The sequence below is a fragment of the Drosophila biarmipes genome, chromosome 2R (genome assembly GCF_025231255.1).
Source record: "Drosophila biarmipes strain raj3 chromosome 2R, RU_DBia_V1.1, whole genome shotgun sequence".
NCBI classification, from domain to species: domain Eukaryota; kingdom Metazoa; phylum Arthropoda; class Insecta; order Diptera; family Drosophilidae; genus Drosophila; species Drosophila biarmipes.
Window position 1 is genome coordinate 4,764,108 of NC_066615.1, and position 13,574 is coordinate 4,777,681.

General features: G+C 48.5%; 7 protein-coding genes across 9 annotated transcripts in view; 2 read left to right on the forward strand and 5 right to left on the reverse strand.

Annotated features, from left to right (window-relative positions):
- LOC108029579 (alpha-protein kinase 1) overlaps nucleotides 1-13,574 on the forward strand; it is a 70,009-nt gene that overhangs the window by 36,007 nt on the left and 20,428 nt on the right. The gene's annotated exons all lie outside the window — the stretch shown is intronic.
- LOC108029583 (uncharacterized) lies at nucleotides 11-1,195 on the reverse strand. The gene has a single exon (XM_017101948.3). The coding sequence runs from the start codon at nucleotides 1,075-1,077 to the stop codon at nucleotides 208-210; it is 870 nt and encodes a 289-aa protein (XP_016957437.1). The 5' UTR covers nucleotides 1,078-1,195; the 3' UTR covers nucleotides 11-207.
- LOC108029585 (uncharacterized) lies at nucleotides 1,235-2,304 on the reverse strand. The gene has a single exon (XM_017101950.3). It carries the CDS (start codon nucleotides 2,020-2,022, stop codon nucleotides 1,237-1,239), a length of 786 nt encoding a protein of 261 aa, XP_016957439.1. The 5' UTR covers nucleotides 2,023-2,304; the 3' UTR covers nucleotides 1,235-1,236.
- On the reverse strand, nucleotides 2,561-3,619 carry LOC108029586 (uncharacterized). Its single transcript, XM_017101951.3, has one exon. It carries the CDS (start codon nucleotides 3,382-3,384, stop codon nucleotides 2,617-2,619), a length of 768 nt encoding a protein of 255 aa, XP_016957440.1. The 5' UTR covers nucleotides 3,385-3,619; the 3' UTR covers nucleotides 2,561-2,616.
- LOC108029589 (uncharacterized) lies at nucleotides 4,530-5,247 on the reverse strand. Its single transcript, XM_017101955.3, has one exon. It carries the CDS (start codon nucleotides 5,119-5,121, stop codon nucleotides 4,639-4,641), a length of 483 nt encoding a protein of 160 aa, XP_016957444.1. The 5' UTR covers nucleotides 5,122-5,247; the 3' UTR covers nucleotides 4,530-4,638.
- On the reverse strand, nucleotides 5,534-7,194 carry LOC108029581 (uncharacterized). The gene has a single exon (XM_017101945.3). It carries the CDS (start codon nucleotides 7,090-7,092, stop codon nucleotides 6,175-6,177), a length of 918 nt encoding a protein of 305 aa, XP_016957434.1. The 5' UTR covers nucleotides 7,093-7,194; the 3' UTR covers nucleotides 5,534-6,174.
- On the forward strand, nucleotides 7,636-8,747 carry LOC108029587 (uncharacterized). The gene has a single exon (XM_017101952.3). It carries the CDS (start codon nucleotides 7,866-7,868, stop codon nucleotides 8,604-8,606), a length of 741 nt encoding a protein of 246 aa, XP_016957441.1. The 5' UTR covers nucleotides 7,636-7,865; the 3' UTR covers nucleotides 8,607-8,747.

The following is a 13,574-nucleotide window of genomic DNA, read 5'->3' on the forward strand; positions in this document are numbered from 1 at the left end:
ATTATAAATGCTTGTTTCCTTTTACACTTTAATTCACTCTACAGGGATAGGTACAATGTTATTTATATTAACTGATTGTTTTTCCTTTGTTCCTGTATGTTTTTGCATCAATTTTATTATAAGCGGAAGGCCGACTTCTGGAGCAAGGCAATGACAACAAGTGGTGATCATCCTGCGCCCATTGCTTCGTTCTAGAAGGCAGGATTCCTATATGAGTTCTTCAAAGGTTTGGCTTGTACTAGGTCTATAGCAACTGGGCTTGAGATTAAACCTGTCCATCCTCATTTTCTCCCGAACAGCTATGCATTGGGGTACGGGGTTCAGGCACTGGCACTCGATTTTCCGGCGCGGTCTCGTCCATCCTCTCATCTCAGAGAACGAGGGATATGGAGCGCGCAGCTTGGTGCATATGGAGAACGTGTTAGGCTTGCGACATCGAGGATCGCACCTGGCCGGCTTACAGCAGGGCCAGAAGAGCTTGGAGCACTTGCTCTCAGGATCCCGCTCCAAGTCGCCTACCTCGCAAAGGCGCCTCAGACTTCTGTAGGGCATGCCGCAAACATTCGGACAGGGATCCTTTACTCGATACAGAACCTCGGGCGGGTGGATGCCGTCCAGGCAGCACACCTTCTTCAGACGCTGTTTCACGGGAGGACACTCCACCCATGTGCGCTGGTAGCAGCGGCACTTCTTCGACGGATGGTAGTGGATCGCATCGAAGCGGGGCAGCTTGTCCTTGCAGAAGGGCTGTTCGTCCGCCAGGCACGGCGGCTCCCACATCGAGCGGAAGGGCTCTTTGACTGCCTTGGGCACCTTGGGGCGCTTCATCACCGCGCAGGGATCTTTGTCCGCCGATCGCAGGACACAACACCTGCCCTCCGTCCCCTCGTACTGATCCAAATACTTCTCACGAGGCAATTCGCGAGCCAGCACTTCTTTGGCCCCTATGCAGCGGTCTCCCGGAACATGGTGACACCTGGGGTCCACCGGGAGACAGGATGGGTCCGGAAATTTGGGCGCTTTGCAAGCAAAGCTCCTGAAACCTGGCCTGCGGATAATGCGGAGTGCCGACCGCATCCTCAAAATTTTGGGGGATTTTCAATTGAGCCTGCTGACTTTTCAGCTCAAGCCCAGTTAATTTCCGTTGTGAAAGGTAGTGAGAAGGAAGGCTGCGAAAACTTGGTCAGCTCGAAAAGTGATCATTAAATCTTGAAACCAGGAATGGGGCTTATCCGCTCAGAATGGGAAGCGCAGTCGGAATCTGTAGGGAGAGTACCCGATAAAGGGCTTGGTGCAGGCCCTGCGCGACTTGTTCCAACGGCGGTACACGTTCCACATCTCGCACGTAGTCGCCTGCAGACAAGCGCACTCAGAGCGGCAGAATCGCGGTATAAGATGGCGACAGGCTTCCGAGAAACTGGGCATGGGTGCCGTCTTCTTGCAGCAGTCGCTGACCCTGCGATCTCTGGTGCATTTGGGCGGTCGGCGGCCCACTTTGCAACCGGGGGGCCTGACCGACTTGCAGAAGATGCTCATCTGGAAGAGGTGCTTGTCGATGGCCGAGAGCGGCGGCTCCTGCGGCGGACGGATGCGGCGCTTCATGGGCGGATATATCTCCGGATCGGGACAGCAGGTGTCCTTGGGCCGCAGCCAGAGAAGCGGGCACTCGGGCCAGGTGCGTTGGTATCGGCGGTGCTTATCCGACGGCTTGTAGAGATCGATGTCGTGGCGGATCAGCTTCAGATGGCAGTCCTCCGGAGTGACGGGCTTGCCCCGCTGATAGATCTCCTTCAGATACTTTGGATAGTCATTCTTCCCAAAGGAGGGTCTCTCGTAGCACTTCTTGTCCTCGTACTTGATCGGGCAGAACCATTTGCCGTGCTTGCAGGCGGTGGTATCCTTGTCGCTCATCTTGCAGCACTCGCCGGAGCTGGCATCGTAGTTGCCCCAGTTGTACCAGCGACCCATGACCAGGATCTTCGGGATTTGTGCTTGGTGCAGGCGGATCTTAGAGGTGATCATGGTGCCTGGTTTCCTTGCTTTCCCCGATTTCCGAATTTTGAGAGGCGTCGGCCGAAAGGGTGGGATTCAAAATTGTAACTGGGACTGCGAAGATCTGACACGCCAGCCAAAGGACCCCCTGTCCGTCGAGCACACTGGCAAAGCGTAAGGAAGTGAAAAATGGCCATTCTTATAACGATACAAACAAGTTAAATTCATTGTGTCAATGTCAACCTCAAAGTAATACACATAAGAAGCAAGATATATCTCTGTAAATATTAGTAGACTCGAAAATATATATAACTGCTAAAGAGGTTTATTTTATTCTATGAGAAATTTATTAGGTTTCCTTATGAGTTTCCCGTTTTCAAAACCTCAAATTACATTCCGGAATAGAAAGAAAGCAAGAGCAAACGATTACTGAGTTGTATCAAAATGATAGTTATATCATACCGTCCGATTATTGGAATAAGTTTTAGAAATGATGGAATAAGTTTTTGAATGATCTGAAACCAATGAATTTTACAGGGGTTGGCCACCAGAAAAAATATAAATAATCCCTGTTCTATGGTTTATTCAAAACTGATGGATGGTAACCGGGCAGAGCCTAGGCAACTAGGACTTCTTCATGCGGTAGTAGTTCCACACCACGCACATGGGCGGCTGGTTGATGCAGAAGCACTGGGTGGGCGGGACGTCGGGCAGTGGGTCCGTCTTGCACTCCGAGAAGCTGGGGTACTTCGTCCGGCGGCGAGTGCATCCGGCATGGGGTCGTCCTGGCCGGCAGCCGACCGAGCTGGCCTGCTTGCAGAAGGGCAGCTTGAACCGGGGGCAGGGGCTTGCCACCGGCGGCGGGCGGCACAGCCCCAGCCCCAGGCTCTCGTTGCCATCACGGCAGACTTTGGATTCCTGGAGCGGTGGAGTTCGGCGGGGCCGTCGCAGGAAGTTCGGCGGTCGGCAGCGGCAGACGGCCTTCCTCTTCCGCTCCTGCAGCTCGCACTCGCACCAGGTGCGCTGGTACTTCCGGCTCAGCTTGTCGGAGGGCTTGTAGAGCGTGAGGTCCGTCGGCGGATAGGAACTCGCGCAGGGATCACCGAGGCACCTCTTGCGGGAGTCGATGAAGGCCGGCACGTTGAACTCGGGGTCGGAGCGGCACTTGTACTCCGAGCGCCGCATCGCAATCCAGCAAATGTCCTTTAGAGGCACCTTGGTCCTGTCCACCGGCTTGTTCTTCTTCAGATCCATTCTCTGGCCAGGCAATTGGGGCACCCCATCTTCGTAGGGATCGTACAACGTCTGCATACCACGCACCTGGTTAGCCCTTAAGGCTATTCCGCTCCGCAATGCGGACGGTGCTCGGAAAAGCGTCTTCTTCGCCAGCATTATGTTGAGGAAATCAAGCCGAAATCAAAAAATCGTCTAAATTAGGTTGCAAAGGTGTCGAACACACTGAAAAAATTTAGTCTTGGGTTAAAATATGCACAGAAAATGTGGGTCACTGCGAAATTTTCATCATGAGCGTTGTTACGGAATGTGATACCTATCCTTCATCGGATTCGGAAGTTAAGTTCTCGGATAACTGAGGTTGCTAGGCTGAAAGACAGCTGACAGTTCTAGGTTTGAAAATAAAATGTTCATAAGTTATTATTTTGTTGAGCTTAACTCATTATCATTTTCTTTGTGCAATTGGTATTTAATTTCTTAAGCTATATACCTTTTATGAAATATTAAGGTGGTTTTGTTATAAAAAAATAACCATTCAATGCTATTCAATTTTTCAAATTAATTTTCTTGATGTGAACAATGCCACAGCTGTCTCGCTTAAATCCAGAATAACTTAAGCGTTGATCGACTTAGGAGAAATTTCAATGGGTGGGAATCCGAAAATTTCTCAATGTATAACCATCAGACGTTCATTGTAGATTCATTTCCTCGTGTATCTACAGTAGTCGTCTTCGCAAGCCCTCCGGGCCCTGTTGCGCTTCGTCACTACGTTGACTGCCGTCCACAGTGATACTTATATATCACCATCAGCATACAAATGTTCTGATATCGACTTTTGGGAAGAATAATGTTTGTTAATTCGACGAAATAATTTTACTTTCTCGATAAGAAAAAAATCAGGTTGTAACCCGGGCGCATTTTTCCCCACCGACTCCACCAGCTCCAATTTTCAAAATCTTCAATTTTACATTTTTACAGCTTTTCCTCCCAAACAAATTGAAATTTCTAAAGTCTTGGTAAGCAATCTTCTTAGTTTTTTTCTAATTCCTTTCGAGTATATCACGGGTTACGATCGGACCATCATAGTAGTTTTTTTCGCACACTCTCTGGTGCACTTCGCCACATCGTGTACTACCGGCAAAGTTACACGTTAAACTTCAGATGGACATTAAAAAAAACATTATTTATGTTTGTAGGTGGCTGCGAGTTTTACTAATATTTACATATATTACACATTTCTCAATTTTGGCCTTTTTATGTTTCACGCACTTCAATGAATGTACTATAAAACACACAACCCCACATCAGTATTGCCATTTAAATTTATTTATCTTTCGTTGTACGACAAAAAGCCTTTTAATTTAAAGTCAAAATTTAACATCCTCGTCATCAGCAAGCATTTGACTAGGCATTTTAGGCCAGTTGGTAACCATCGTAAGCCATTCGATCAGCGGCAGCTTCAATGTGACGCCTCTTGTTCTTGGTTTGGGTGGAAATGAACTGCGAGATGAACTGACTGGCGGGCATGGCGATCCTCTGGAGTCGCCTCCTGGGATCAAAAGACCGCCGCAGCACTGGGGCATGATATGGTTCCTTTTGGCATCGCGAATCCTCCAGCTCCTCTTCCTGGGGATCTTCATAAACGGGTTCCTGCCAGGTGGACTGATATTCGCGCTCTGTCCAGCGACCTGGATTGTATTTGGTGTCGTCCAAGCGCTCCTCAGCTTCCGGATGCTCCGACTGCTGTTCCGCCCAAGTCCGCTTATAAGTACGGTCCTTCATCGAACCCGGCTTGTAGTAAAGGTCGTCCAGTCTTGACATTCCACGGCACTTTACCAGGTTGCTAAATCCAACGGCCAGTATCCTTTTGCTCGCCAAAGCTTTTGACGAATTCATTTCTGATCAATCTTAAATTTAAATTTTTTTACTACCAACTTCCAAAAAAAAGCGAAAATAAATAAATGCAAAGTAATAGACCGGAACGAAACAGATGTTTTTATCTTAATGCCAAAGCTGAGAATGAAAGCTATGGGAAAATGGTAATGAACGATAAAATTCAGAGCTAACTAGATTGATATTTGTACTTCGTTAAGTGCTTCTATTATTCTATTGACGGGGCTTAACCACTATTTTTAACAAAACTGAGCACTTTTTATTAGTTTTTGGTAACTAAATATTTGAAAATTAAAACAATTTCATATTTCACACCTAAACAAAGATCGTGAATTTTTCAGAACGTGCAATTTAGTGAAACAATAATTGATTTTATCCCAAAAGCTAACTACCCAGCCCATTAAATAGTAGTCAATTATTAAAACAAGGTATATTGTTATATTTCAACGTCGGTTAGTTGGATTAAGCTTTAAGATAGGTGCCCAGATAAGTTCTATAGGTTCGACATGGACAATACACCTAGGCTCCCAGAGCCACCAACGGTCTTTTGTGTGTGTATCGAGTCTTCAGTCTGTGGTGCGAAAGTGGTGAAGGTCCGTAACCATAAAATACGTCTGCGCTTGGCTATCAGTAGGCCGAGGGTCAGGACTTGTCGAAGTCCCAGCAATCGCACTCCTTGGAGGGCTTCGGATCAGTTGGCTTTCGCCGGCACTCGGAATAACTGGGAAAGGGAGCTGGGACCTTGAAGCAGTTCTTCTTCGCGGAGCGCTTGCAGCTGGGTTCCGGCTTGCCCTCATCCTTACTTACTTAGTCCGAACCGCCGCCCTTGGAACCGGCGCAACTGGCCAATCGGACGGCGAGCGGCATTAGGCCTGTGCCCAGGACTTTCCCGCAGCGTTCCGACAGCATTTTGAATTTCGGATGAGTGGATCGAAAGAGTGTGCAGATGGAATGGCTTGGTTATTGTAGAAACTGGAATTTGGATGTGATAACTGGGTTGGAGTAACGACCCGAATGTGGCCAGGTGTCGTCGGTTGACAGGGCTCTCGACGCCGCCTACAGTTCGCCGCACTTGAGTACCGCCCCCTTGCCCCGGGCGATCCTCCTCCTCAGCTCCGCCCACATCTCGCAGGCCATGGGAATGCGGAGGCAGAGGCACTCGATGGGCGCCCCCTTGGTCAGTTCATCGCGCTTGCACTCCGAGAAGCTGGGATATGGCGCCGGGCGCTTCGTGCAGTCGGTAGGTCGCCGCACACGGTGGCAGCTGGGCGGGACGCGGCCGGGCTTGCAGCAGGGCAGGACCCAGCGAGGACAGGGCGAGTCGTCCTCCGGCTTCCTGCACTCCATGGGGTTGAGCATGGGCATCGGGGGACGGGCGGTGGCCGCAGCAGTCTTCCGCTGGCGGCGGCACGGCTTGGGACGCGGATGCTTCTGGTGGATGCACACCTTCTTGGGCTTGATCACCAGCCGGGGACACTCGTTCCACGTCACCTGGTACTGGCGGGCCTCCTTGTCCGAGATGCGGTAGTGCCGGATGTCGTAGCGCACGTTCACATCGCACTTGGGCTCGTACTCGCAGCCGGGGATGTACCACATGGACTTCAGCCGGGCGGATGTCTTCACCTTGTTGCTCTTCTCCTTCTTGGCCTCCTTCTTTTTGGGCCTGCCACCCTTGGCCGCATCGCAGATAGTGCCCCTGAAGTGAGCCGGACCGCAGGACTTCGATCCCGCCGCCTTCTCCGTCTCGCACTTCTTGGGCGCCCCGCAGTCGTCGTCCTGCGACTGACTGCTGTAGTTGCGGCGCACCAGGTGCTGGCGCAGCACACTGGAGCCACCGGAGCTCTGGATGGGGCTCAGGCCCTTCGGCTTGGACCAGTCGCCCTTGAGCGCGGCACAGGCATTCACCAGAGACTCCAGGCACGGCAGACTACGATCCACGAGCGAACGACACTTCTGACGCAACACTCGCAACATTTTTAACTTTTTAACCAAATTTTGTTTTACAATGCCGAAAAAAGCCGAGAGAAGTTTTGAATGTTTTGTTAGGCCAAGGACTGAATGTAGACTAACTGACGAGCCATATCGAAAGCCTCGACTGGGCGTTCAAAGCCAACTTTATGCCGACTTTTGTATGAGTTGCCAAACTATAACTGCCCTACCTTCAAACCTTAAAGATTGAATGCCCGGTTCCCTCGTATTGAAATATATTTTAATTTAAACATACTTATACCATTTTTTATTATTATTATTCTATGATGATTAATTTAACTAAGTCCCATGCTAATTCAATCCACATACGGGGCGTATTACTTAGATATCTAATCTTGCCTTTAAATAATATTTAATAAATTAATTGAGCCAAGTGTACGGAATTAGTTACACTCCTAGTGAATAAGCGATATCACAGCACCATCTTGTTGGTGCCAGGCCTCGAGACATAAATTTCATTTAGGATAAATCTTAAACCTGACAAGCAGGCCCAGAACTGAACTTCAGAGCTATGTAGCCATGCCCTGTAGCTTTTCAGCTCAGTTCCTCTCGGCCTCTACAAAATTTCACATCGGCTCCGTTGGGCTGATTGTGTGTTCGGTGTTAAATTTTAGTTAGGTGATTTCACAGTGCCGGGGGGTATTTTTTGGTTTCGGAATTGCTGGTTTATTAACGCGCGGTTGTTGCTAAGCATCATTCTTATTTCGCGGCGAACCCATTGTTTTTCCGAGGACTTCTTCAATCGGCCCAAGTCAATCATGTCTCTGTGGCGTAGTATTACTTCAAAGGGACAAAGTCGACTAATACCCCGTTTCGTGGGAGTGGCTAACCAGCGCTCCTACGCCGAGGACCACAATCCCTCGCCCAAGTGCAACCGCGACTCTGGCAAGGGATGCGGCAAGTTCACGGGCTGCGGCGATCCCCGCTTCGAGGTGAAGCAACCTCCACCGCAGGAGGACAGCTTCCAGTTTCACCACCTGGTGAAGATGCCTGACGACTGCTGCGACGATCCCTGCCGAGAGCGCTTCCCTCCCTACGACCAGTGCTACTACAAGATCTCGGACAAGGCCAAGCGCAAGTACCAGGTCACCTGGGTGGAGTGCCCGCCCATCCAGATAAAGCCCAAGAAGATCTGCTGCTTCGAGGCAGGCACTCGTCCGCCCATCCCGCGACGCAAGCGCAAGGAGTTCGTGGCCGACGTCAAGTGTCCCACGGAGCACGTGTGTCCTGTGGCCGAGGGCCTCTGCCCCAAGATCACGATGCCCGGCTGCAAGGCCGTGGACAAGGTGTCCTGCCACGTTGTGCGCCGGATCACAGACTGCACGAAGGTCAAGGCTCCGTATCCCTCGTTCTCCGAGTGCTCCCGCTCGGCGCTCCGCAAGCCCCGCGGCATCGAGTGCAACTGCCTGGCGATTCCGAGCGCCTGCGACCTCATCCGCGAGGCCCAGAAGCACGAGGGAAATCCTCGAAAGGGCAACTGCGGCGGCAGCAGAGGTTAAGGGCAGGATTTTCGAGCGACCCCCGTCCCCAGCACCCACTATATCTTGTTCCGTTATCTGAAATATTCCAAAACCCGATCCAGTTAAATTATCCTTACAGCCATGTGTGAAATTCCGACTAGAAATAAACCGTAGCGCATATGTGTTTAGTTTTTCTTTGGGACTTTTGTTCACACTATTCGGACAGGATGGTTTGATTTTTAAATTGGTCATTTAAAATTCGACTGACTAGAAAGTTAATGCTACAGGGCCCCCAAGTTTACTGATTAACGAAGCCATTAGAGTTTTTTATTATTTAAGCCAGACTGCATTTTACTTCCTCCATCGAAATAAATGATTCGCACTTTTTTTGGTTTTCGAAAGCCAGGCTCTGCTACTTAGCCATGTAAATTGAAAACGTTTGGCCAACTGTGGATGAGTATGCAAAGTGTCCCCAAGGGGGCGCGGAGTTGGCGGACAACTGCGTGCCATATTAAAGTCGCTTTATAGCAAATTACCAATTCAGATATATACGGGTACACACAAATCAGTTATACCCGGCATCTATCAGCATATTCCCCTGGCTATTGCTTTCGGGATCTCGCTCCCTTCCCCCACTCTTTTTGTTTTGAATGCATGCAGGCCGTCACATTTATTCGAGTTCGAGTTTGATGTACGGGCCGAAATGCATGTGCATAATCAAAAGGGGAGCGGAAGGAGCCTTCTCCCGAAGACAATCGAAATGAGACAAAGCCCGGCTCCGAAGACGTCGAATCCTCCCCAGCTGCAGACATAATTGATGGATCGCTGACTGACGACAGAATGTTCTGGCTGGATCCGAAAAGGGGATTCGTGTTCTTCGCCTACCTCCGCCTAAATAATGATGTCGCATTATTTATGCCGCAGCTGATTTGCATAGGCAGGCTAGGAAGCGGGGTTTAGGGTGCGGGGAGCATCTAGAAAGCGCTTGCGTTGCCCCAGGGGCAATGTGTGCGCTTTCTTTAATAAATGTTTAATTTATAATTGATTTTCCCCCGCCCACTGGCCCCCTGATTCGCCTTGGCTGGAAAGACCTCGAAAGTTTCTGAACCGCAAAAGGATTTGCCCGCGCACGAAAACACTTAATTAATTCGCATAGACAGACAGTCGGACGGACGGACAGACATACGGACGGATGTGGCGGGGCAGGATTCCGCCCACACCCACCCATCTGGTCAGACGACTACACCCTGGCACACACACACATGAAGAAATAATTAGAAATTAGAATGGAGAATGCCAGCCAAGTTGACGATAACAACGCCCCACAAATGCCCGCCCACACACTGAGCCGACCCCTCAACTTATCCGCCCACCTCCACAACCTCCGCCAACCTACATGACCCCCACGATCCCAGCCCCAAGAAGCATATTTAAAATGTAGCCAAGTCGACGTCGACACGAGTATGATTTAAACTATATACTTGGACCCTTTTAGCAGACCAAAGCCCAAGACAGCAGCTACCCGAATCGAAAATGCTGCTGGCTTGTTGTGGCTCAAGCAGTTTCAATTTACTTATTATAGCTGAGGATGGGAGAGTGGATTGAAAACTATCGATTCGCTAGCATTACGAATTTTGATTATGATATTTGACAATTTTAAAAATACTTTAAATTATTATTTCCAAATTTCCTGTCTATTAAACAGAATCGAATCGAAACACATAACTAATATTTAAATTATTTTCGTCCTTGAAAAAAATGTAAAGATTCACAAACTTATTTTTTACCTACTGAAACCTCAAATTTCTTGGTAGTGAGCATCCATTGTTTTTATAGTTGCTTCTAAATATTTTTAGTTTTGGCTAAGAAAATTAAAAGCTCTTTACCCAAAAAAAAAAACACCGTATCCTCCTATCTAAAACTAAAACTTCTTAGCTTATTTTTATGAAGAACCCTCACCGCAGCTTGCTTAGTCGGTGCAAAATTAATCCCCTTTCAATCCCAACCAATCACCCAAATTAGCATATTCGATAAGGGAATTCTGCCATCACTAAGGGACCTAGCAGGAGCGCTCAGGACAGCGAAAGCAGGACGGATAGTAGGGCTTAATTTGCTGCTAATATCCGTTTACGTCTTTAGTTGCAAGAGAATTACAATATTTCGTGTGGGATAGTTGGCACGCACACACTCGCAGCCCGACTTCGGGCCATAGATACTCTTGTATCTAATTTAAATTTCACAATTTCGGCGCTGCAAGAAAAACTCCACGCTGGAAAATGAGCTGGGCCTTGGCTAATTTTCTATGCCGTCGCGCGAGGGTCGGATTCGGGGGATTGGCGCGGAGTGTGGGCTGAGTTGGCCGGATTAAAGCCCGGCAAGTGGACACAAACTTGGCCCAAGTGCTTGTGGACCGGGGATAAGGATGTTGGGTCTGCTCCGGCGACTGCTGCTGCTGCTTAGCCAAATTATATTATGACTTGTTTAAAATTCAAATTTGAAAACACTAAAATCATGTTTTCGATGTCTGGCCACCCGACTGCGCCCAACCCTTTTCGAATAGTTTTCGGCAAGGGTTTAAGTAGCGCACGCGGCCAAAAGGGGTGCGGGTGTGCAGTGGGCTGGGGCTCTGGTCACCGGGGTGGCAGGGTGTCTCTGCTAAGGATTTGCCACCGCCTTCAACTGGCAACTTTTGCTGTCTGTCCTCGTCCTCGGCCCCGATCCCAACTCAAGGCAATGTCCTTTGCCGCTTCGGTGTGTGTACGTGTGAGGGCGCTTGTGTGCGTGTTGCCAAAACATAGTTTCTAGTTGCCACATAAATTTTGCATGCTCTCGCCTATGTGTGTGTGAGTTTGTCCTACGGCTCGGCCAACGAGAATTTGCTTTTAAACAATTTTAATGATTTCATTAGTCGTACAGCGAGCAATTTAATGAGGACGTTTCGGGGGTACGAAATTGATTTTCTATTCGTTCGACCAGCAGCGAGTTGATATTGCTGGGGAGCTTAGATTGGGTTGCTTGGGGCTTTGTTTGGGCCGAGAATTCAAGCGTATTTAAGACTTTGCTTAGGCTAAGAGGCCGGACTGTTTTAAGGATTGGATTTTCGATTGCTTGTTAGTTAGTACAATCGTTTTCTAGAAAAAATAAGAAATTAGCTTTATGAAGGTTCTTTTAGGTGAACTGCTTTAGAAGGTAAGCTTAATGCTGCTAATACTGTTTATACTTTTTGTAATTGACTTGTCTTTTGGCATGAGTTCATTAGACTTTTAAAACATACGCGATTTTTAGCTTATATTGTGTTTAAAACTCTTCATCCTGTTGATTTTTCTTATTTTAAGTGGAGCCACATAAAACTCTTAAATGTAATTTATAAGTCTAAAAGTACGCAGTGAGTAATGGACAATCGTCTTTCTTAACGCATTCTTCGTTCTTACAGTTCAATATATATCCTTGCATACTTTTAGAAACCTTCTAATGTATTTTAAAACACAGATTTTCTAAAAATTCTAGTGATATTATTATTGAGGTTTAAGCAAAACAAAACAAAGTAAACCCGTTATAATGCAATCATTCTTCCCCTTCTGTCAGTTGTGTCCTGCACTTGGCCGATAACTTTGTACCCGGCCAAGTTGCTCTTGGCCCGGCTAACCCGAACTTATGAGCTGAGACGCCATTTTGTCCTGCCGCAGACACTCACACACTCCGAGAGCTCAAGACATAATTAGATTGCATAATGTAAGTGTTGCCTCGTCCAGCCTGTACAGTGTGCACTGGGTCCTGGCAATTTCAATAAAATTTGTGTCGGCCACGGAAGGAGAGTGGGAGGTGGGGGGGGGGGGCTTAGCCCAAAAAGCAGTCAAATGTCTCAGACACAAGCCGCAGAGCCGTCTCACAGACACACTTACCCCCTCTTACCACTCACCCGCTCCTCACTGCTCCCAGGACCTTAACCCTTGGGGCCGAGTGTGTGTGAGTGTGGGCTGCGGGCAAGGCAATGGCCTTTCAAAATTTCGAATTTACGTAAATTTAACTTTCTTGAAATACACTTAACTGTAAAATTAATTATAAAAGGCAATTGTGCATGTGTGTGTCTGACGGCCATGTGTGTGTTGGTGCGGGGGGATGGGGTGGTCTTATGGAAGGCCCGCCCCTCGCCCACTTAAGTTTGCCTTAGTCTTTGGCCGAAAAGGTGTTGGCATGGAATTTGCATAGCCAACGAAACGTCAATGTCTTAGGAGAGAGCGAGCGAGCGAGGAGAGAGCATGTGAGCATGTACAGTTGCGCCCATCGCCATTTGCATACTCGCACACACACTCAGACGTCTGGGTTGTGTGCGAAAACACACTAATTAAATGTTGAGGCAGTTTATATTGAGATGGCGCCCAACCACCCACTTGCATGGCCAGCGGGCAGACAAAGGCCAAAGCAGGTGAGGGTGGGTGTGCGTGTGCGGGTGCGAGGGTGCATTATATAACCCCAATCCCACAGCCCCACCCCAACACCTGCATGTGCGAGCGTGTGTCGTAAGAAAATCTATAGCCTACGGTGCTCAAGCCCGAACCGCAAATTCAAATGTCTTCATTTTGCACATCAAACCGACTGCAGCAGCAGAGCTTCCCCACCCCACCCCCACAGTTACACACACACTCACAGGACGAAGGAGCAGGGCTTTACATATGTATGTTTGCTGAGGATTTCTAATTACATTCGGCATCGCTCGGACTCATCCTCGAATTGGGTGGGTGGACGGGTAAAGCATTGGGAAGTGGGGCGGGCCTTATGTAAAGTGTTTCACTGCCGATAAATTATAATGGCTCGTGTGAATTGGAGATGAAAGGCTCACCTCTCGGGTAGGATCAATCCGAGAAGATGTTGTGACTGGAGTTGCTGACCAAAAAAGTACCCTGCAAAGCAAATAAGCTGCCCCTGAAGTTACTGGTACCTGAAATCACTTAAGTGGGTGTCTAAAAGAATGCCACAAAAAATAAATCCTTAAGCGGGAAGAATGCA

Excerpts from the sequence above, each read along its gene's own strand:
- LOC108029583 (XM_017101948.3), bottom strand. The coding sequence starts at position 1,077 with ATGCGGTCGGCACTCCGCATTATCCGCAGGCCAGGTTTCAGGAGCTTT.
- LOC108029585 (XM_017101950.3), bottom strand. The coding sequence starts at position 2,022 with ATGATCACCTCTAAGATCCGCCTGCACCAAGCACAAATCCCGAAGATC.
- LOC108029586 (XM_017101951.3), bottom strand. The coding sequence starts at position 3,384 with ATGCTGGCGAAGAAGACGCTTTTCCGAGCACCGTCCGCATTGCGGAGC.
- LOC108029589 (XM_017101955.3), bottom strand. The coding sequence starts at position 5,121 with ATGAATTCGTCAAAAGCTTTGGCGAGCAAAAGGATACTGGCCGTTGGA.
- LOC108029581 (XM_017101945.3), bottom strand. The coding sequence starts at position 7,092 with ATGTTGCGAGTGTTGCGTCAGAAGTGTCGTTCGCTCGTGGATCGTAGT.
- LOC108029587 (XM_017101952.3), top strand. The coding sequence starts at position 7,866 with ATGTCTCTGTGGCGTAGTATTACTTCAAAGGGACAAAGTCGACTAATA.